Source organism: Cyprinodon tularosa, unplaced genomic scaffold (assembly GCF_016077235.1).
Source record: "Cyprinodon tularosa strain WSP-4 unplaced genomic scaffold, ASM1607723v1 ctg251, whole genome shotgun sequence".
NCBI classification, from domain to species: Eukaryota; Metazoa; Chordata; class Actinopteri; order Cyprinodontiformes; family Cyprinodontidae; genus Cyprinodon; species Cyprinodon tularosa.
In genome coordinates, this window is record NW_024038933.1 from 652475 (window position 1) to 676254 (window position 23780).

At 41.7% G+C, this 23780-nt stretch overlaps 2 protein-coding genes across 2 annotated transcripts; both read right to left on the reverse strand.

Annotated features, from left to right (window-relative positions):
- Positions 1 to 9939: 9939 nt before the first annotated feature.
- On the reverse strand, positions 9940 to 16541 carry oatx (organic anion transporter X). Its single transcript, XM_038288312.1, has 15 exons — positions 16263 to 16541; positions 15943 to 15999; positions 15688 to 15855; positions 15525 to 15598; positions 15322 to 15451; positions 13833 to 13936; positions 13608 to 13762; positions 12420 to 12588; positions 12200 to 12323; positions 12013 to 12128; positions 11837 to 11891; positions 11574 to 11733; positions 11059 to 11167; positions 10914 to 10992; positions 9940 to 10086 (listed from the first exon to the last, which is right to left on the reverse strand). The coding sequence occupies exons 2-15, from the start codon at positions 15967 to 15969 to the stop codon at positions 9955 to 9957; spliced, it is 1602 nt and encodes a 533-aa protein (XP_038144240.1). The 5' UTR covers positions 15970 to 15999; positions 16263 to 16541; the 3' UTR covers positions 9940 to 9954.
- A 3781-nt stretch (positions 16542 to 20322) lies between these two features.
- LOC119785585 (deoxycytidine kinase 1-like) lies at positions 20323 to 23473 on the reverse strand. The gene is made up of 8 exons (XM_038288313.1): positions 23291 to 23473; positions 23054 to 23175; positions 21894 to 21977; positions 21372 to 21481; positions 21137 to 21284; positions 20878 to 20993; positions 20706 to 20805; positions 20323 to 20632 (listed from the first exon to the last, which is right to left on the reverse strand). The coding sequence occupies exons 1-8, from the start codon at positions 23361 to 23363 to the stop codon at positions 20606 to 20608; spliced, it is 780 nt and encodes a 259-aa protein (XP_038144241.1). The 5' UTR covers positions 23364 to 23473; the 3' UTR covers positions 20323 to 20605.
- Positions 23474 to 23780: the final 307 nt, after the last annotated feature.

A 23780-nucleotide genomic window follows, 5' to 3' on the forward strand; every position in this document is an offset into this window, starting at 1 on the left:
AATTAATGAGAGTCATCAGAATGACGTCCATGATTGGCTGATTCAGTCAGACTCGGTGGCTCCGCATCGTATGTCAGCCGGTGAAGCCTGCGGCCAAGTGGTCGGAGCTTCCCTCCCTGAAACCCACCGAGAGCTCGAGCGGGTCACGTGACCCTTGGTCCAAGTAGAGCCGTTTTGTTTATTTTTGTTTTTTGTTGTTTTATCTTTATTTCAATTAAAGAATAAACAAGTGCAACAAAAATGTAAAAAAATAACAAATTGCTAGGGGGTATGCCACAATAAATAAGTATTTAAAGTCAGGAGAAAAGAAAGAATAAAATGATAAACATGTCAGATACCTATATTCTACTAAACATATCTTCTAAAACTTGTCCAGAATTTTGAGTTGGGAACAGATTGATATGGCTTTTTTTGCCTTTTGGCGAGTGGAGGATCAAATAGCACAAAAATATTGCTTAAGTTCAGTTAAGTAAACAATGAAATCTGGCCTTTTATTTAGATAGATATTTGTATTTATGCTAATGATAATTAAGAGATTGAGAAGGAAGATTTTGGGATAAATTTTACTTTGCAACTGAAAACCAAATAGAATATTTTCGCCTAGAAGTTGAATATCTTTTAATATATTTTAATCCACATAGTTACAAAGGTGTGGCCTGAAAGTCTTAGCATATGGACACAATCAGAAAAAATGTGTTACAGATTCTGGATGAAGATCACCAAAAGTGCAGTTCACAATCATTTTAGAATTGAACTTTTTAAGATAGTCTATGGCAGGATGGATCCTCTGAGTGAGTTTGTATGAAAGTTCCTTCGCCTTTTTAATGAGAAAAGAGTAATAAGGTAAGAACCAAGTATGTTTCCATGACACATCAGTCACAAAGCGGTTCCAGTATGCTACAACAGCAGCACTTCTCTCTGAAAGAGGGATCTGATTGATTTACTCTTTTTACGAAGGGACGAGGTGAGACAAATTCTGCCAACAGGAGAGTCCATGGGAGTCAGAGTAGGAGATGAAGATGATTTGAGTCTTGGCCTCTGTCTGATTAACATGCAAATCCCAGTCAGAAAATAGATTTAAAGGCCTTGTATTCTCCAGAAGAGATAGGAAGGTTGAATTTAGAGAGAAATCCCTCATAATTCAATAAACAAACAGTTGATCAAGCAGAATAATCTTATGACTCCAAAAAAAAAGTTTATGTTCTTGTACAGGATGTCCTCATTGTCCAAATGAAATACAGATGAGGTGAAAAGTGCTTGTAAATAAGTGACCATGATAGAAAAGCCTGGCGATGAAAACGAGACAACAAGACAAAGGCTAATCCTCCAATTTTTGAAAAAAATGTGATGAGGGATAATTTTACATATAGAAGTCTGAGATGTAAACAAAAAAAGGCAAATCTTAATCTCATCTTTTAAGTGTTCTTTAAGGTAGTTTAGTTTAGTTTATTTAGGATCCCCACAAGCTGTAGCAAGCTACAGCTATTCTTCCTGGGGCCCAACAACAAAACATGAAATAAAAAATTACAAATGAAATAAAATTATGTGGACATTAAAACAACATCTCCCATAGTCTATACATATACATATATAAATACACACATATACACATACATATATACATATACATATATACCTATATACATACACAGAAACAATCCAAACTAATCAAAACAAACTACAAAGGTAGAGACAGAAAGAAGTTAAGCCCCTTGATTTTCAAATGAGTTAATTAAAATAGATTTTCGAATGTAATGGGTCCCACTCTTCCAAACAAAGTTAAAGAGCAATTTCTCATTTTCTTTTTCAGCATTTTTGTCAAAATCTAAATCCTAAGTTAACCTTCAGCCTTGCTAAAATACGAGCCAGGGATCCCTTAATAACCAATGCTTACATCTTTTTTTTTACCTTTTAGATTAGAGGATCAAAATGTAATAAGCTTTGATATTTTAGTTCTTTTTTATGGTTATACCTAAATAAACAGCCTCATTTTTAACTGTAATGCCTTTAATTGATATCTGCGCAATCTTTAAATAATCTCACATTTTTAAGTATCAAATGCAAACCAGAAGCCTTTTTAGAGATTATTCATTACTTGGATCGCTACAGAAATTAGATTCTTGTCCTTTAAGAACAGGGCAGAGTCAACAGCCAGTTCTTTTTCAGCAACAGTTAATCCTTTCAGAGGACTGGTTTCAATATGATCAGCTAGAAGTTGAGCTACCAGAAGAAACAGGTAGGGGAGGGACAGAGCACCCCTGTCTGATTCCTCTGCAAATGTTAAATCTAGGAGGAGCCATTCATTCATTTGATAGAGCTTTTGTTGTTTTCATATGAAGTTATGATCATAGATATAAAGAGCTTTCCAAATCCAAACTCTTCTAGACTTCGAAATATAAAACCGTATTCTAAAGAGTGAAAAGCCTTATAAAAGTAAAAAAAAAACAAAATGAATCCAACATCAGAAACAAAATCAGAGTAATCTAAGATATCAATCAATTAATCTTGTAAAGCTGACCTGCTTCTGCCCCAAACGGATGTCTCAACCTTTATTAGTCCTCTGCACAATGTTATACTGCCTTCCACTCTTCTCAGAGTCCCACTCCCGCAGCCACTGGCCCATTGTCTAGTGTGGAGGTCTCCAACAGGGGGTCCATGACCCCTAGGGGGTCCACTGAGGTACTGCATGGGGGTTGCAAAAGTTTTGGTTGATTCAACGTTTTTTTTTTTTTATATTCCCCCCTCCAATTTTTTCCACTACTTGAAATGTCTTTAAATCCACATTAACATGAATTCAACAGACTGTAGCAAACAGATCAATGGAGGCAGAAGATGTCTTTCCGTCATCAATGCACACATTCAGCGAAACACAGAAGCTCTTTCACCTGGGGCACCATTTGATTTACAACTCCTGTCCCATCAACCAGGAATCAGAAATACTTTAATAATCCCAGGGAGAAATTAATTTAGTTACATTACACCATCTGTAATCCTATAGTCTTTACCCGAGATGAAACTGTTTCACCGAGGAGTCACCGAGCCAGGGATCAGCAGGGATGAACATCATTTATGGATGAATGAGGGCACCCAGTCCCTCTGTTCTAAACCAGACTGCAGCTGCGCACTTCTCCAGCAGAGGTCAATCTAAATGAAGCTCAAGTGCTTCAATGCAACAAGTGTTCTTGTTGTGGGAAAGTGTTCCACCCTCCCCACTCTGTGCACCAGGTGTAGCAAGAAGCAAGCCGTTGATTGGCAGGAGGTGCAGTTGGCTTTATAGTGGAGCAGGCCTCTGCGAGGTGCATGAGTCTTTGTTTCCCCTACATGTCGGCTGCCTAAGTGGCTGGTGTGCTTGATCCGCTCATCTAAAAACGTAAGTACCATCTGTGGCTGGGATTGGGGTTGGCCTTTGGTGCTATACCTGCTGTGTAGTGATGGGCAAGTGAAGCCTCACGAAGCAATGAAGCTTTCCAACGCAAAGTGTTGAAAAAAGTTCATTACTCGATGCTTCATTCATCACTCACTAGTGACATCTGCTGGTGAAACTGTAACAGCCTTGTTACTCAGTTGGATCATACTTCCAAATATTAGGAAATGCAATATTGTCACAAAGTTTTCATCAAACTCATGTTTAGTAAGAGGAGAATCCTATTCAATTGTCATGTTTTAATGATTAAAATGATTTGTAGCCAATCTAATCCTTGACCATCAGTGGTGGCGTTAGGTTTTCTTTTATGACATGGACTTATTAGACAATGAAGATATGTGTTACTTTAATGTATTGAGAACTGAGTGACTGTTGCTGCAGACTCTGTGTACTTTGAGCTTGAAACTTGCTTCCTTAAAGACAGAATTTGTTTAAAATCATCTCTTCCTAGGAGTTCTAGTTCTGATTCTTAATATCAAGTTACACATAGAGTTTGCCTCTTCTAATGGCTTTTAGTCTGGTTTTGATGTGTGATTCTGATGCATCTCCTGATTAAACAAAAGAAAATATAGAAATTTCTGGATTTTAGGTTTAATTGTTTTTATTTAGGAATATGACTTTTTTCACTGTTTCAGGTTGTGATCTGTCATCTTATAATACTCCCACATATGAGAGGTTTTTCTCTTTTTTGACGGCTCCATTACAACCACTGCTGATGAAAACTGTTCTGCTGAGACCAAACCACCTACTACAACCCACAAAGCAACAGGATTCATCGCGCTTTTATTTTGAAAACCAACACGCAAAATGAAGCAGTCACGTGACCAATGCAATGCGAGGCCTCGTTTGTTGCCAGTCACGTGGTTTTCAACAAGACAACACAGGCCTCGAAGCGGGGCTTCATTGACACGCCCCCTTATTACTCGGTACAAGCCTCGAAGCCTGGCTTCAGATAGCCCATCACTACTGCTGTGTGTTTCTGCAGCATTGCTGTGCTGGTGTTGGCGGTGTAGGTACCAGATTGACTCGGGCTGCCAGATTGACTCGGGGGCCTGCGCCTTTTGAGATGCGTCAGAGCGTCCGCCATCTTAAATGTGGCAAATCTGCAGTTTCTCAGTCACTTAAACAGTATCAGAGGGACTTTAATCTCTGAATATACTTTGTATTCGTAGTATTTTTGGTTTTGTAATATTACAAGTTTATTTTTTGTATCCCTTTAGCTTCATTCTCCTGAATTTATTCTCGTTACAAATGCAGACCGCGGGCTCAATGTAGTTTGTTTGAGTGGCATTGCCATAATGTCACGTCATCGGGAGGCGCAAGGCCCATGGCGAATTCGGTGACGTCATCAGAAGGCGCAGGGACCATGGAGAATGTCTTCGTAAAATTGTCCGTTTACAAACAGCAATCCCGCTTTCGAATAAAACCTACACCCCGCTATAATTACTTTAGTAAGCTGTCCAGACCAATCAAAATGTTTTGCGCAATTGTGCAAACGTTAAAACAATTATGTATTGTGACGTCATCAAAAGGCGCGGGCCCCCGAGTCAATCTGGCAGCCCGAGTCAATCTGGTACCTACAGCGGCTACAGCGAGAGGTTGTTATGGCGAGCGGCTTCCATCTAGTCCTTACCTGCTAGTCCGCCTTCTCGCTGGATAGGCTGTGTTTCCTCTCCTGGGGTTGCCTTTGAGCTGCAGTGCTTTGAATTCTCTGCTGTCTTGTTTTGACGGTGTGTTTGGGCAGCTCTCAACAAAACCAGTTGCTGCTTGGACAGGCTGAGCGAGCGGGGCATAACTCCTCTGGCCCCATTGAAAGGCATATGATATTGGACAGTGACAATTTGTTCCATTGTTTGAAGTACTTGTTTTATTTCCTTTTACCCTTTGCTTATTATTGAAATTACTACTTTGTTTCCTTTTGCATTGCATGTTTTGTTCATTTATGTTTTTGGAATAAGTTAAATTGCCCTTATTTCCTATGAGCCCTTTCCAGAGACTGAGGACATTTCTTTAAAACATTTCTTTAAAAGAAATGTTTTAAAGAAATGTTTTTTATTTTTAAGAATTTGTTTAATAAAGTATTGTGGACAATTCTGTGTTCTGGTGCATCTTGCTTGAAAAGTTCCCCCCTTTGCAGGTCACATTCTGTTTTTGTTTCTGCTTACGTCTGCAGAGGCACACAGTGCTGCAGGGTGTTCCTGATCTGAGGAACATCATCATAGACGGAGAAAATCTTCCATTGTGTTCGAAGTTTTAACTCATTTTTAATGCAGGATTAGCGGCCATGCTAACTGCCACATGTTCAGACAGCACACATAGTCTGAGAACCACAAACAAAGAAATCACTCACAGGTCATTAACAGCTTTATTAAAAGGCTGACAATAGTTTCAACCAGTAATTGATGATCAACAATCAGTTTGTCACATTCAGTTTATTAATCTTTTAAGTCTAGACATTAAACATGATTCATTATTTTAGCTCATATTCTTCAGATTCATCTGCAATCCATCACCTGTTCATTGATTACAGATTGGATTGTAAGGTTCAAATTGTCAAACTGTCTGATTGGTTGATGTTCAGCTGTCATTGGCGCTGACTCTGATGTCGAATCCTCTGATTGGTTAGAGAGCATTGAGGCCAGTACCTTCTTTTTCTTTTATTCCTTTTAAAGACACACCGTCCTCCGTGGCCACGCCCTCTTTCAGGGCCACGCCCTCTTTCAGAGCCACACCGTCGTCCAGGTGGGAACTACTGGCAGAGTAATTGAAAATACTGGTCAGTGTTGTTGGAAACCTTACTTTGACAAACTACCTCAGTGTAGCAAACAATTACCGACAGTGGTGGACGAAGTACTCAACTGTAGTACTTGAGTAAAAGTGTTGATACTCATAGACAAATCTAGTACAATTTTAGAAAATTCTAATACTAAGTATTAAAAAGTGCACACATTAAAAAGCACTTCAGTATTCAAAGATGCAAATGAAATGTTCTAATATCAGTACATTTCTGTATAATTTTCAGAGTAATTAAAATAACTTTAACTATCAGAAACCACCTGATGGATTAATGCATAGAAGCTCTGCTGCAAATTCTACAACACTGGTAAAGAACTTCAGCAAAAAAATGGCAAATAAAGGTGAAACCTTTTACTATGGAATACAGGTTTATGATTTAATTTAATACCACACACAAACCGCACTCAATCACCTAATAAAATGTATTAACTATAAATGTCTGCCCTGATTTTTTTTACTTTTGAGGAATGTCATGCAAAACTCTAAAGCAGTGATGTCTAGATTCAGTCCTAAGGGCTGCTGTCCACCATGTTGACATTGCATTTTTACAAAGAAAAACAGCAATGAGCCAAAAGGAACAAGTAACTAGCAGCTTCGTAGAAATACAGTGGAGTAGAAAGTACAATATGATTTTGAAATGTTGTGGAGTGAAAGTTATAAGTTGTCGTCCCCCAAAATCTTTCCTTGAAAAAGTATCTTTACCTGAAAAAAATCAAGTAAAGATACTCAAAAATAGTAAAATAGTACTTAAGTACATGAATCAAGTAGATGTACTCTGTTACTTGCCAACACTGATTACTGAAAAGTACCCGACCTATCAGACTAATAGTTATCAGGCAAAGTAAGGAATTAAGTTAATTTCCTGATCTAAAGGTTTGATGAATCTGAATGATTTTACTGTTATTTACATGTATAGTGGAGAGTTTTTTGAGAATAAAAATAATAGGGAACATATATTAAACGCGTGCGAGAGCACAAGCCCATTTCTCCTCGTGCACACTGTGTTTAAAAGTTGCAGCTTGCATCGCTCATACAAGCTTACTTTCCAAAAGAAGATTTGCAATTTTTCCACTATGTCACACTCACCACCGGTCAGTGAAAATGGGGAAAGGCACGTAGGACGGCCTTTGGTAAACATATCACCAGAATAATTGACAATTAGGAAGACAATTTATTTTGATGACCAACCCGGAAAAATAACATCCTCCACTAAACCTTTAATTGCAACAATTCAATAATAGAATATTAAAAGTTCATTCACTCTTTTCCTGACCTCAGAGGAAGATAGTGTGGATGCTTCCAGTTTAGGAACATATTAATTGAACCCATGTGATTCTCCTCCAATTCTCTGTCTCTCCTGCTGTTTGTCTCAGCATAGAAACCCATAATAAAGGCTAGATGTTTTATGATGGTATTTCTATTATCAGCAGTGGCCATCTTTTCCCAGGAAACCTTTGTGGCAAACTATGTGGTCCCTAATGTAAAGTGAGTGATCAGACCGTAAACAGCTTCTCTGATCTTGTTAAAATCTTGAAAAACGGTTCAGTTTCATACAAATGTTAACATTTAAAAATTATCTTTTTTTCTTAAACTTAATTATGCTGTATAGTTGTATAGTTTATGCACGTTATCAAAGTAGAAACCACAAATATTTCATTATTAATCATGATATATACAGACAGTGTATGTACTCCTATTTTAGAATGAGAGTACGGACCAGTTTCAGCTTTTAACCTTTGGAGTGAGGACATTTAGCTGCTCCTCACAAGATATTCTGCTAATGGTTAGCTTTAGGGTTAAGGGGTCAGTTGGGTTAGGGTGAGGTATACACTGGTAATGGTTAGGCTTATCTTTAGAGGCCTGAAAAACAATGGGAGTCAACACATGATCCTTATTACATATAGCAAGAAAAGTGTGTGTGGGTGAATATTTAGGGCTGTAGAATGATTGTTTGCATTGAAAATGAAAGTTTGTGTTTACATTATACATATGTGTACAATATACATCATACATCTATACAGTGAATCTTCATACTTTAGATTTATAGTAGTATGATATCCAGGCAAATATCATTTAATTACACATGCATTTATATGTATTTATATATTAATAATTATTAATAACATTACACTCATTTAGTTTGAAAACAAAAGATTTAATCTGGATGTGATTAATTGTTAACAGCCATAAAATACACACACACACACAAACTTGTCTCTCCATCTTTTGGGGGCCTTTCCATTGACTTCAGTTCAGTTCTACACCATAACCGTAACCCCTGACCCTGCCCAATACAGATTTTAGGGTGTAAAAGAAACAGCAAATACAAAGGTTCCCGTTTGGGATTTTAATATGTAAAAAAGAAAATATAATTAAGTGGATTAATATTTTCAACATGTTAAAATGTTTCCAACTAATGAATACGTTAAAGTCCTGGCCCATTATTGTCATTCTGTACACTGAGTTTTAACAACCTATGTAATGATTTAACAAAAGTATCTTGTGGTTGCATATATTATATAAGGTCATGGTTCTAATTATCAAAATATGTGCAGTGACATTACTACACCTCTGACATTTATAATTTTTTTTAAATGGTAAAAAATAGATTAAGTTATTGTTAATATAATGTTACCAGTGATGGAGCTGCCTGTTACAAGATGCCCACCTGGTATTCCCCTTGACCTCCAGCAGGGCAGACGAGACATTTAGCCTTTATTATGGATATTTATGTCTGTGTCTGAACGTCTGCCCTAACCACTAGATCCCTCAATCACTATATAAAGGCGGGAATATATTGTGGACTTTATAGTGAACTCAGTTAACTGACCGTTTGTACAGATGATTACAACTTTTGGCTCCTCGTTGGTCACATAACTCCGCCTTGGCGCATGGTGCATGCACCATCTTTTGTTATTTGCTGTTGCTACCCGACAGCGGGGCGCTGTCACAACGTATCTCATGATGCTTTATGAGGAGAGCTCTTGCGAAGCATTCCGGGATATATCTGCTTGGTTAGTGACCACTAACCACACTTCAAGGTGCATTGTTGGAAATTTTGAGTCCACTAGATTGAGTTCATCCCCAAGATGTTCACTCATTTAAAAAGGCGTGACCACTATATAGTGCCCTAAATAGTGATTAGAGCGGACATTCAGACCCAGCCCATGGGTGTCAATCTGTGTAATGAAGACCCTCCTACCTTTGTCTCTTTAACCAATGAGCATCATACAGTAGCAGCCATTCAAAATAGCCCTTCCCAGCCAAAAGCCAGCTGAATGGCAGCCCACCTCCCTCCAACTCCCAGCAAAATCCCCTCCAACTTCCAGCTACTGGAGTGGACCCCTCTTGCATATTTTCTTACTCTGACTCCACTCTTTCATTAAATTACAGGGTCTGACCAGAAGATGACGCTTCTCTTTAGACCTTAATGTCCACAAATCATGACAGAAAGAATATTTTAGTAGAAATATTGATGTTTAAAAAGGAGTTGTAGGGGACCAGCCAAGGGCCCATCAAGGAAAGTGGGAAAATTTTGAATGGCTACTACTGTATATGCCTCAATCTTATCAACGTTCTCTAGAAACAGAAAGTAGTCCTCTCCTTCAAAGATCCTGAATAGTTGCTCTAGTCCAGTAGTTCCCAGAATTTTCCTGCATCTCCCATCCATCCAGCCACCATTGGATTACAGCAAAAAATACCTGAGGAGCAACTCAATGCTTTGGGTCAGCAGCTCACCTGCTTTCCTCCACATCTTCAATGGTATCAGGCAGCGGCTTGTTGAGTGTCTCTGGCAGGAAGCAGGCAAAGCCACTAGCCAGCACTGCAGCGCCCCCATAGATTATACTGGGTAGTGCAGGAAAAACCTGGGGAAATCATTTATTCAGTCAACAACATTTTTGGATAAGTTACTATGTAGATGATGTGATAATGATCATATATACAGGGAGTTCATTAGTCCAAAATAAATGAATCATTGAAGAGCTTAGCAGAAAAGTTCAATTGGACTTTACTCCATAAAGAGAGTGTTGTTGATATTATTATGACAGGATAGATTTCCAAACCCACTCACTTAATTAACTGAACCTTTTAGTTGATTAATGCTTGAATTAATTAGATACAATTAACTTCCCAAGATAATCATCCTACTGATGACTGATTGGACCTAAAGGGACACCAGACAAATTGGACCTGTTGAACTCTGTGGACTGAACTGGCCTTTATGTAGCAGCTGATGGCTAGACCTGTTGACACTGTTAAAATTACTTGGACTGTTTGATTCCTGTGGATTTAGTTGGACCTGATATCAATGCCTTAGACTTGTTGAATCTTGCAAGCTGAATTAAAGCTGAAATGACTTCAGACAAATCAGATCTATTAAACCTTGTGGATTACATTGGACTTAATGTAACCTCTGAGGAATCTGACCTGGTGAACTCTTTGGACTGAGTTGGACCAGATGCACCTCTTCATGAATCAGACCTGTAAAAACCTGTGGACTGAACTGAACCCAATATAACTGCAGAAAAAGTTAACACATTGAATTCTGTAGACTGAACTGGACTGTCAAATAAGTAGTTAAAGTAGTGCTGCATTATTACTGAAAGTCCTGTAGGAGTCGCTACTCCTCATCAATTCATCACAGAATCCACAATGAACACTTTTTTTTCTGATTCTGTTTGTACCAGATTACCTCGTCCAGGATCAGGACTGCAGGGGCCGCCATGCTGCCAATCCTCGCCATCATGGAGACAAAGCCCATTCCTGTCTGCCTGAAAATACAACACCCCTTTATATGTTCTGATCATCTCTACAGAACTAAGCCCAATTGGACTCACCTGATGACGGTGGGATAAAGCTCTCCAGTGTAAAGGTAGACGGTGGTGAAGGAGGCCGAAGTGAAGGCTTTACCCAGACAAGCCAAGGTGGTTCTTAGGGTCTGCATCTCTACAGATTTTAGAATCAGACTGGATCAGGATAAAATTGTCTTTGACTCAAATCAAAATCAAATCACTCAATGAATCACTGTCAGAACCAAGACCGGGGTCAGATCACAAATAGGACCAGAAAAGGCCTGGGTCAGAACAATATGGTCAGAGATCATCAGGATCATGTCAGAATTTAACACAGCATTTAAATAAGGATTAGAGATTCAAGATGAGTCATTTTCAGACCTAGGACCTGAAATGGGTCAGAATTAGAAACATGCAACACAGCATCAGACTCACTGGGGAAACCTAGATTGCAAATAGAATTTAATAAAAAATGTGGTTTAGAGATGTGATCTGGGATCAGGGAGAGACTCTGAAGAGGGGCCGGATTTAAGATAACACCTGAACCAGAAAGTCAATACCTGTAGGGACAAAGATGTTGGCGAAGATGATGAGGGCCGACAGGAAGAGACACAACACTTGAGACACCCGTCGCCCCAGGTAACTGAGCAGGCCCAGAGCCATGAATTTGGCAGGGATATCCACAGCTCCAAAGATGATCTGCATCAGGTAAATACTCACCTGGAATGACCCACAGCCAATCAGAACACAGATCATTACAGGACACTACTGGATGCCAGAACTCGGTTCAGTCAGAGGATAGACAGGTAACCAGAGAACTCACCCCAAACTTCTGCAGGTCCATTGCCAAACCATAATATGCAAAACTGGTGGAGAACCTGCAGACAGGGGTCAGCACCAGTAAGGGTCAGCACCTACACAGGTAAAGATCCCTAACCCCAACAGAAATTACATCACTTCCTGAAGACAGGACACAAGTAAAAGAGGTAATGTTCTGACCAGACAGCGACCAGACAGATGGAGATGCGTCTTATCCGCCTGGTTTTCAGCAGATCAACGGCTGTAAACGATGACCGACTTGATTCAATCTCTTTGCTCATGTGAGACTTCAGAACCTGCAGTCACATGGTACCAAAGTCAGACTGTGATTGGTCAGACAACACCTGTTCATGTACTGAGAAGTTACCTCCAGGGTCAGTTTGTTGATGATCTCTGGTTTCTGATTGATCCGAGCAACTCTGTGGAGACTCTTCAAGGCCTTCTCAGACTGACGGTTTAGCACCAACCAACGAGCTGACTCTGCATACCACCTGACCAGTCAGAGAGAAATCATGAATGCTCTGACTAATCGAAAGAGAACGACGAAACTCCTGACCCATCAGAGAAGGTTCTGAGGTTGCACTGACCAGCTGTAGGCAAAAAACAAGAACTGAGGAGCACAAACGACCACCTGTAGCTTCCTCCAGTCTCTCAGCCAATAGGCAAGGCCTGCCAAGATCATCTGACCAAAGGTGAAGAAGAAGGAGGTGAGCGTTCCCACTACTGTCCTCGTTTTGGTAGGGATCCACTCCACCTCTGAGGACACAGAGTAAGACAGTGAGAGCTTTACATGTAAACAGCATCAACGTGAGAGAGAAAACAAATAAAGGATGATTTTTTTTTATCATTTTATGCAACAGAAAAGTCCAACTTTCCTAACGATAATTTACATTTTAAAAAGGAACCAGAACAGATACGATATTATCACTGATCCATTATAATGGAGGATCCAGAGGTTGGCTGAAGGTCAGTGATGAAGTTCTGACCCACATATCTATTGGCCACTGTTATTTTAGCTGAATAACGGACCTGAATGGTGCTGACATGGTGGTAGACAAAAGTTCTCACTCTGCTTTGTTTTGCTGTGCTGCCTTTAAAGTGACACAACAAAATGTAAAGTTCTAGACCCAAGATTTGGGGGAGTGGCGTCCTAGTAGTTAGGAGATTGGAATCCTGAGGTTCTGAGTTCGAGCCCCACTCCCACAGACTGCCACTGTGGGTCCCTAATTAAAGACCCTTTAAGGGCAGGTTATCCTCCTGCAGCAGTTTGTCACAGTGAGCTTCCATGCCACAACGCAAGAGGGACAATCTCGAACTAGCTGTCTAGATACAGCCGAGTTCACGAGTCATTTTCTGCAATGGCGGTCATACAAACAAAACAAGCTGGTAAGTACCAAACAGCAAATATGCACTGTGTAGGGCGGATGTAGATTTGACCATTCAGATACCTCCTGTCTGCGGCCACCTGCAATTTCGAAGCGATGCAGCAAAGTGTCTGCGGAAGGGACGGGGGCACATTTGCATTCACTGCAGACAACCCTGTTTGTGAGTATAAATCAGCCTTAATACCACACTGCCCACCCCAAACCCCCCAAGGGGATGGGTTAAATGCAGAGAGTTCATTTCATCGCTCTTGTGACAGTGTAATGGCAATAAAAACTGGAGGGAAAAAAGAAAAAGATTCACAGATGAAAGTTCTGCATAGGTTCTGGTTTCAAAGGTGCGGTACAGCTGGGACCCGAAATTCGAGATGTGTAAAAACATTAAATGTTTACTGAGGGAGACTCCATTGAGGATGATTCCAGACACTGCCATCCCGCTCAGGGCCCTGAAGATACAGTAGGCTGTGTATGAAGGAGAAAGGGCAGCGCTACAACCCAGCACCGCCAGCTGTAGATAGGACCATATAAGGACAGTCTTCCTTCCAAACCTGAGAGACAGGGAGTTTGAGCTTTCAGGTACCTTCAACTGATATAAAGGTTTGAACAGGTGAGTCTTACCTGTCAGATAGGCCACCATAAATGATGGCTCCTGCTAATACTCCACCCATATAGATGGTCTGGATCATCTGTTTGAGGGGACGCATTGAACAGACCAGGTCCCACTGAGGGAGTCGGGAGGAGAAAGAGGAGGTTTGTTGAGTGGTAACATCCTAAGCAGGTCTTAAGCACGAAGCAACATTTGCAACATTCAGTCCAGAAAGTAGAAATTGAACAGATTAATCAGAAATGGGACTATCAGGTTTTAGCTAGAGAAACACCGCATGAGGCCAGGAAGCAGGTATGGACCGCAGCACAGGCGTAACTTTCTGAAGGACGGGTGGGGACAGTCCCCACCAATAATTTCCGCTTTTTTTCCCCTTTCTACTCATCTACTTTAGCCAAATTTAACAGATGTTGGGTGCAGCCATCTGTGTTCAGAACGTTTTGAGTGTGTTTTTTTTCCTCTCTCACGCTGCTCCCGTGTCCCGACTCTCGGTGTAACATCATCGGATCTGTTGCTTTGAGACATAATATTATCTGCATTCGCTGCGCATATAATAGCTACATGGAGGAGGAGAGACACACAGCAGCATTAACCAGCAGCTACTTGGATAGATGTTTCATTAAAAGTTAGCAGATGGGTCTGTTAGATAAATTAGAGATGCCACTCAAAAATCTGTTCGTTGGACATACAGAGTTGTTCCAGCTAAATAAAGGCTCAAGACTGTAATATATATTATATTACTACACAAGTTACTATTATAATGCAAGAAGCTTGGGAAAAAACAGTTTAAATGTTCTTCTTTACTAGTTAAAAAAGCTTGGCTTCTCAGAGGACCAGGTTAAAATTAACACGTTTTCTTATTTTACAGACATAATCAGACTGCAGAGCTTCTATATATAATTAAATTTTGTTTCTAGTATTATATTAGTAAAGAGGTTCAAAAATCTTTTTAAACAGAGCATAGAGAGAGATAAGGAGAGCTGCAGATTAAAGGTGAAACAGATTTACTGGGATATGAAACATGCAATAAAATATCTCCAAGTTTACCAGAAAGTTTACAAGAAAAGATGCAACATATCCATATTCTTCTGGATGGATGGAATTTAAATTGTACATTCTAGAGATGCATGATATATCAATTTTTGCATCGCAATCGGCTGTTATTCTTAAATTTTTTATACATAGATGTTTTTGGGCCCTATATACAAATATATTGCACTAAAAGGCATCTCTCTATCTATCTATAAATATAAATATCAGTGCATTTTGGTACTCATCTGTTACTCAGGAAAGGATTCAATAAATATATGTTTGAGGTTGTTTTGGGAAAATACAAAAACCTTATCAGTGTTCAGGTCGAGTAACTTTAGGTCCATCAGCCACCACTTGAGTGTCCCCACTAACTTTCTTAACAAAGTTACACCCTTGGATCACACCCTCAAATCTCCTCTTCATGTCGCAGACCAAATATTCACACGTCTTCTCCCACTGATCTGATGTTACCTCGGAGACGGTGGTTGCAGAAAACTCTGATTGGTCGAAGCTCCATCCGTCAACACATCCTTCAGTCTGGAGCTGGCTGACATTCAAAGAGCCGTTCAGGTGCAACAGATGCCACTGAGGCTCCACATACCTGAGGTAACACAGGAGGTGATCTCAGAAGTGTCTTTGTCACAATCAAGAAGCACAAAGAAAGAACTTGTTACCTCCTGCAGCGGTCAAGTCTATTTCCTGAAGGATCTGGAGGAATAAAGACTTTCAGCAGCTGCTGCTTGTCCACCTGAAACAGCCAATTAGGGCCCATTATTGGACTGCCAATCACAGTGCAGCATCTGCTCTCAGGTAGCCTCACAGTCCAGGTTAGGTTACCTGGAAGGAGAACGCCAGGTCGTCCAGGCTCTGATTGGTGACAGGGTTGCAGTGATGGGTTGGGACTCCTGAGACAAAGTTGTTCAGTAGGTTCTGACTCGCCATCATCAGACCGGGTAAACTGATTAGGGTGACATGGATCCACTGGTACCTGCCAAAACCGCCCACCTTGCCATGGCAAGCAGACAACAGCAACTCTATTTTACACACCTGGATGGATCCCACGATTACTGCAGAGGAAGAAGCCTCACTCACCTCTTCTAGCAGGTCTGTGAACCCCATCTCAGTGAGAAGAGGAAGGACCAGAGTGTTCTGGAGAGTTCAGGACCTTAGCTCCATCATAGCAAGACATCAAATCAAAACTCAGCATCAAGAATGCATATTGATCCCTCTGCCTCCAAAGACCCCCACACTGCCCAACCTGACCCACATTAACCCCTTTGTCCCCCTCAAGGAGGAACCTTTCTGCAGCTGCTGGGCTCAGCTATAACCTGAAATATTGGAGCTCAGACTGCTGAGAATTCCTGAAGGATTACAGAAAACAAGAGAAAAGAGGATTTTCTGGCTGTACTTACAGTCTGAAGGCTGCTGGGCAACTGGACAGACCGGACAGAGAGAACGGAGGGAGTTTAGGGGTGTGGAGAGCAGCAGAGGAAAGCCTGTTGAACATTAATGATTGAAAGGAGAAAACCAGAAGCTATCCTGTTCCTGATCTTCTCCAGATCAATGAGTCTCCTGAAAGTTAATCTTCCATCAAATACAACCTGCTTTACTCTGTGCTGATCTGGGCAGAAAACCTGAAAGCGCCTCAATATTGTGTCAGACTGTACGAGTTCCAGCCGGTCCTGTCCTAGTGTCCCTGACCTCCTTCTCCAAGTGTCAAATATGTTTGTTTTCCTGACTTTGCTCCTCACTGAGTTCTTCTGTGGACACGTTCATGCGACAGAGTCTCAGACAACAAACATCTCAGCTGGTCTCAGACAGCTGGACCTTAGAGCTCATGTAACATGGTGATAAGACAAGCAAAGAACCCTCAGCCAATGAGGACGTGGCAGGTCAGATACAAGTAGGAAGCTGCTGAAGGGTCACCTAGAGCTGGTGCTCCTCAGGCATTGCTTTTAAAACTGCTTACCTGCAGACAGGTGAGCTAATATGTGAAATAGGCAGGTAACCTGTAGAAAGATGAGCTAACGGGTGAGACTTGCAGGTAACCTGCAAACAGGTGATCTAACGGGTGAGACACAGGTAACCTGCAGACAGATGAGCTAACGGGTAAGACGGGCAGATAACCTGCAGACAGATGAGCTAACGGGTGAGACGGGCAGGTAACCTGCAGACAGATGAGCAAACGGGTGAGACGGGCAGGTAACCTGCAGACAAATGAGCTAACGGGTGAGACGGGCAGGTAACCTGCAGACAGGTGAGCTAATTGGTGAGATGGGCAGATAACCTGCAGACAGATGAACTAACGGGTAAGACGGGCAGATAACCTGCAGACAGATGAGCTAACGGGTGAGACGGGCAGGTAACCTGCAGACAGGTGAGCTAATTGGTGAGATGGGCAGATAACCTGCAGACAGATGAACTAACGGGTGAGACGGGCAGGTAACCTGCAGACAGATGAGCAAACGGGTGAGATGTGCAGGTAACCTGCAGACAGGTCAGCTAAAGGGTGAGATGTGCAGGTAACCTGCAAACATGTGAGCTAACAGGTGAGAGGAGCAGGTAACCTTTAGACAGGTGAGCTAACAGGTGAGAGGGGCAAGTAAGCTACCGACAGGTGAGCTTACAGGTGAGAGGGGCAGGTAACCTGCAGACAGGTGAACTAACAGGTGAGAGGAGCAAGTAAGCTACCGACAGGTGAGCTTACAGGTGAGAGGGGCAGGTAACCTGCAGACAGGTGAACTAACAGGTGAGAGGAGCAAGTAAGCTACCGACAGGTGAGCTTACAGGTGAGAGGGGCAGGTAACCTGCAGACAGGTGAGCATTTGGCTGCAAAATCTAGCAGTTTGCCAGCTCTGAAAAGACGTTTCACAGGAAATTTCACAGTCAGTGAATGTACTCAAGTAAATCCATATATGCGCTGATGTATCCTATAGTATAGTATAACATTAGTCTGGCTATCTCAGACCAGCTCCAAGACATTGACTGAGTTCGCCATCGACATTGTGTCTAATGTTAGAAAATAGAAAGTAGAGTAAATAGCAAGTAATTTACTGGTAAATGGAATTATAGTAATTATTAAGTGGATAATGCTGTTGTTTTATAGTGTTTTTTTGTAAATTTCATTTGTAAAAGCAATGTGCTGAAATATAATGCATGTTATATTCTGACGGAAAAAAAAGCAACTCAAACAGGCTAATATATAGACAGAGCATAAAGGTATATGGCATCATGTATGCACAATTTGCAAATAGGAAAATACTGTAGCCTTAACAGACTTGTACTTGTAATTCAGACTTGATGTGAAATATTAAAATTACATGTAATATGTAATTACCACAAAAATGTCATCAATATATGTATATTACATGTACCTCATCAATTTAGCACTTTTGGTACATCTGTTTTATTGTGTTTCATTAGCACATTCATTTTGTTGTGAGGGATTTGTATAATATGTTATATTACATGATTTATAGACTTCATTAACTTCACACTGACTATGCGATGTGATGTTCCTATTTTTCTAAATTAATATACTTATGCTATGAAACGGAGAGTGTGTCAAGGTGATGAATTTATTTTTATTTTAAAAGTCCTAAGTCCCCCTGAAAATGAGAAAATCATCTATGCTGTCACGTACATATTGTTTACACTGTGACTGGTCTAACTAGGGAGTATCAATATGGTGGCCGGTGGCTTCACTTCAACCCCGAACTACCAATGGGAAATCAGCAATCCAGTGAATAAATAGGGAGCAGTGGGTGTAGATGTACCGCAGAGTGTTGTCCCGAGGAGGTCGCACTTCTTCCATTTAACAACCCCCTTTCAGAGACACAGACAGGTATCAGGTATTGCAAACTAGCAAAGAAGCCAAACAACCCCATTACAAAGGGGTGGACCCGTTTGTCCATTTTAATTTGCCTGTTTTCTAAGCAAAACAAGGCGTTGTTGGGCTACTGTATAAAGATTCAAACTCAACGCTATTCCTGACATTTTGAATTGAAAAAGCGAATTGTCTTCAAACTTGGAAACAAAGTCCAGTTGATTGTTTTTTTTTATTTTTATTTTTTTAACTTTTTTGGAATACATATTATATATAATTCCTAGATTTCACATCAAGATTGAATTACAAGTACATGTCTGTTAATGCTGTAGTATTTTCCTATTTGCAAACTTCATATTGTCATATACTTTTGTGCTGTCTGTTTATTAGCTTTTAAAAATATTTGTATTGCTTTCCCCCCCCCATCAGTATAAGATACAATGTTTCGTCACATGGCTTTTTCAAACGAGAAACTACAAAAAATGAGAGCATTACCCACTTAATAAAGAAATACAGCATTGACATTTCACGGTGAATTATTTTCTATTTACTCTACTTTCTATTTTCTAACATAAGACACGTCGATGGCGAACTCAGGCTATGCCTTTAAGTCGGCCTGAGATAGCCAGACCAATGTTACGCGACATAAACAGGATACATTAGCGTACATATGAATTTTATTGGTTACTACATCCACTGAATGTAAAAATAACCTGTGAGATGTCTTCCCACACCCGGCAAACTGCTTGTTTTTGCAGCCAAATGCTACACATGTAGGCATAATTATTGCGCATCTCAGTGGGAGGGGAGAGTATCAAGATGGCAGCCAGTGGCTTCACATTTTTCAGGTTATAAGCAATGAAGTGAATAGAGATCAGTGGGGGTAACCTGCAGACAGGTGAACTAACTGGTTCTGTATGGGTGTCTTATCCCAGTGATACCAGGAGGGGGGGCCTTCTCAGATGAACCACCTTAGCAAGTTCCACAGGATGATGGCGCTCCCGCTTCCCTCCAAGGCTGAGACTAAAGACTCAGAATCTTTTCTTTCAGCTGTTCTCAACGACCTTCCAGGCCAGATAGAAAGAATCTGAATTTTAGACAGGATGTCCAGCTGCAGCCATAAATCAGAACTTCCATGGATGTTCTGCCTGGGTTCCACTCTCAGGCTTATTAGGTGTAGAATGCATCATGATTCTGATTGGGTTTAAATGGGGCTGGTCCTGCTGAAACAGGTGTTGGTTTTAAATGGCCTCGGTGAGTCCGACTCATTCATGATGACTTAGCAGAGTCTGTGGATCTTTAACATGGCATGAGTGAAAATTTAAACCTGGGTCATATACTGTCCCACTTTCCGCTGCAGTGGTTAAGGCAACACAGAGTTTCCCTTTATTGGAGGAGCGGTTTGACCCCGTCGCCATGGAGACACTCATTTGTTAGGTATATGAAAAGACCATATACATTTGTTTTAAGTAAGGGGCATGCCTGATTTTACATTACCCTGCACCATAGAGCTACAGCCATGCACATGGCGAGTCACTGTGTTGCCATGGATACAACAACTGCCTATTCTCATTTATAAACCAGCAAAGAGGGGGTCCAGTTGTGGGTTCAATAGAACTAGAACAAATAAAAGAGTCAGCTCACAGTTTGGGTCAGATTTCATTTATTTACAGAAGCTAGCTGTGACCCTGAAAGCATCACGACTCGTTCTGCTCGAACGTGTCGTGCAGTTAAGAGCAGAAGAAACCCGAAGGAGCTGGCATGTAGAAAAAAAAAAAAAAAGATCACACCATTGTCTATACACACACACACAGGACTTTTTTTCTCTCCAAATACAAAAATAAAAAAATTTAACTTTACAAAAAACCCAGAGCTGATGACCAATCAGGAGCCTGGATGCTGACGCTCTGAGCTCTGATTGGAAGAGCTTCACAACAGGGTGAGGAAGTCTTTGACCTGCAAGTTAAAACATGTCATTAAAACAGCTGATGAAGAAGAAATGGTGCAGGAGCCTTAGGGAGAAGCTCACCTTCTCTAGGATGTCCTCCTGCTTGATCGGATCGTTCTGGAAGTCTTTATCCACATCCAGAACCAAGACAGGAAGGTCTTGGAGGTACTCAAAGTCCATACTGAAGACAGAGACATGAGTGAGTGGCATGCTGAAGGTGGCGCCGTCATCATCACCCGAGCGTCTGTCTCACCTGAGGTTCCTGTGGTAGAGCCACGCCTCGTGTTTGAGGTGTAGCTGCTCCAGGTACTCCAGAGGAACGCCCTGCTCCTCCTCGCGGCCGCGGTGCAGCAGCCGCTGCATGCAGCGCTGCAAAACATCAACACAGAGCTGAGGTCAGAGGTCAGCCAGCTCTGAGAATCAGGGAGACTTTTTGTTGCTGTTCTAACTGCAGGCAGAGGGGAACCTGGGCTCTAAGTGGAACTCATGGTTGGAGGAGGGGGCGTGGCTACCTTTGGGGGGGCTCTGAGGTAGATGATGCCGTCCAGTGCGATGTCGGCCTCGAACTGCTTCAGCAGCCAGCTGTGCCAGTCCTGGTAGACGCTCCACTCCGTCTCCAGCAGGTCGCCGCTCTCAAACAGGCTGGATGCAAACACCAACCTGACAGGCAACAGAATCGAACCTCAGACCCAATCCAGGACCTGGCAGAACCACTGCCACACATTCCATGTTCTGATTCCAGCTTACCTGTCTGAGTAAACGGATCGCTCGTAGAACTGAACCGGGTTTTCTGCCTGGAGCAGTTTAGCTGACGGAGACTGAAGCTGAGAACGAACTCTGCTGAGGCAGGCGTAGCTCTGAGAGAGAGAAACAGACAATAGACTCGCTTTGTTGGTCCAATGTTTCATTTCTAATAAACACAACCAAATTACCTACATATACTCATATATAGGTCCATCCCAAAAGAAAAAAAAAAAAAGACATAAGTCCACCCCCTCAAAAACTGACCTAAAACATCTCCACCTCCCCAAATAGAAACAAACCCATTCAAGTTGGACGACATCCTATAATAGGCAGACAGTAAGCCACCAGGCCTCTGAACATCAGTTCAACATTTCCCTTATTTTATTTCTCCTGGTGAGCCAAATGCTCATCTTTGCCTGACCAAAAATAAACAGTTCATTATTTAAACTTTGTCCTAAACCAGCCAATAACTGGGTGAGAGAGACACGGGTCAGGGAGAGAGAAAATGGAGTCAGCCATAGCTACCTGGAAGGTGTATGCCCAGCGGCTCGGTTTGTCGTACAACATCTGCAGGAGGTTCCCTCCACTCTTCTGCGAGGAACTCAGCTCCTGGAGACAGAGAGACAGACAGTCAGTCAGCCGTGGTGCATTCACAGACCAAAGAAACAGGTGGAACATAATCATCACAGACATTGATAGACCGTGTTGGTACAGACCAGGGAGAACACACATCCTCTGCTCCCCTGGCCAAGTGGAGTCCTCCTTGCTTTCTGACTCTTCAGACCCATCCGTTTAAAAAAAAAAATATTTCAATCCATTCTACAGCGTGTTGAACAGTAGTGCTGCTGCTGGTTTTCACGTTTATATGTGCACTACCTGACATCCATCAACGTGATTGATATTTGTTCTGATTTATTCTGTTTACTTTATTTCTGCAGTTTAGTTTAATACTTAAAGACTAGTAAAAAGCAGAGCTGGTCCAGAGGGCAGGTGGGTCTCACACCTTTCAAACGATCCTATTGGTCAGAGCAGCATGCCGTGACACATGGAAAACATGGAGGACCTGGAATGGCGTCTTCTTCTCTTCTATTCAGTCTTCTGTTCTCCAGCAGGCAGTCTGTTGCTGCACGGTTTTGAGAAAACAATCCAAACTATTCCTGTTGTGGCCTTCATCTCCCCGCCTTGCCGCACTCAGGAGGCGTGGTTTAACTTCTGATGTAAAGAAAGCCCAGGAAACGTTGAAAGTGACGTCACTTCTCCTTCCAGCTGCCATCCTCTTCCTGCTGGTCAGATCAATTTCCCTCCATCATCTGACAATCGTTCTAGATTATTGACTCGAGATATATCTAATGTTGCCTTTAGCCTACATGTCCCAAGATGCATTGTGCTGCTGACATCACATTCACAAAAAATGGTCCAAATTATTGAGTCTAAAACTACTCATATATCAGGATGTAGGTGAAAGTTTGAGTTAAGCTAATTATTTTGTTTTTTACTGCAAGTTAAAATTAGGAAACAAACAAATAAAATAATTTAATCTTTAAATATTTCATTTATTTTTCCTGATTCAAAGGGTTGATGGAAAAAAAACCCCATCAATTCAGCAGCTTTAAATGGTAACAAAGCTAGAGCAGAACAGAACCTCCATGCAGGCCTAAGCGGGTCTGGACCCTCCTCATCCTCACCTGGTAGATGTCCTCACTGTTCTGGACGTTGCACCATTTCCCGATCGGTTCTGGGATCACCTCCCAGTCCGAGGAGCAGGAGGAGGCCTGCAGCAGGCGGACGAAGGTAGATTTCCCTGCAGCTGAACAGAACAGTAACAGGTTAGCCCGCCGAACCGGTACCGGACCGTCAGCCCGCCCTCTGCAAGCTCCCCGAGTTCTGGTTCCTCCTGGACTCCATGGTTCTAATTTTCTTACCGATGTTCCCCTCGATGGAGACCTTCCGGTGTCTGCGTGTAGAACCGCGGAGCCGCTTAGGAGGGGTGGCCATGTTGGATTGGAACCAGCAGGACGAAGGTTCGGCTCTTTCTCTGCGCGCGCTGGGACGGTAAAAACCCGCGAGCCGCTTCTCAGCTTAAATGCCGCGCTCAACAAGCTCTACTTCCGGGGCCGGGCTTCTAGAGTCTACGGCTGCGTCTCAATTCGCAGGCTGCAGCTTACGTGTGCCCCGGTAACCATAGAAACGTCGACCTACCGCCTCCCGGAACTATGGAGATCTTTGAGTTGTTCATCTGATCCAATAAAGTTTTAATTTTCACTCAGAGGAAAACATTCTTATAAAGAATTTAATTAATAACACCTATTGGAACCTTTCAGTTCTGACTGTGGAGCCTCTCTTTATGTAGAAAGAAAATAATTAGCATTAAAATGTTGAAAAATATGCATTATCGTTAGATTCAATAATATT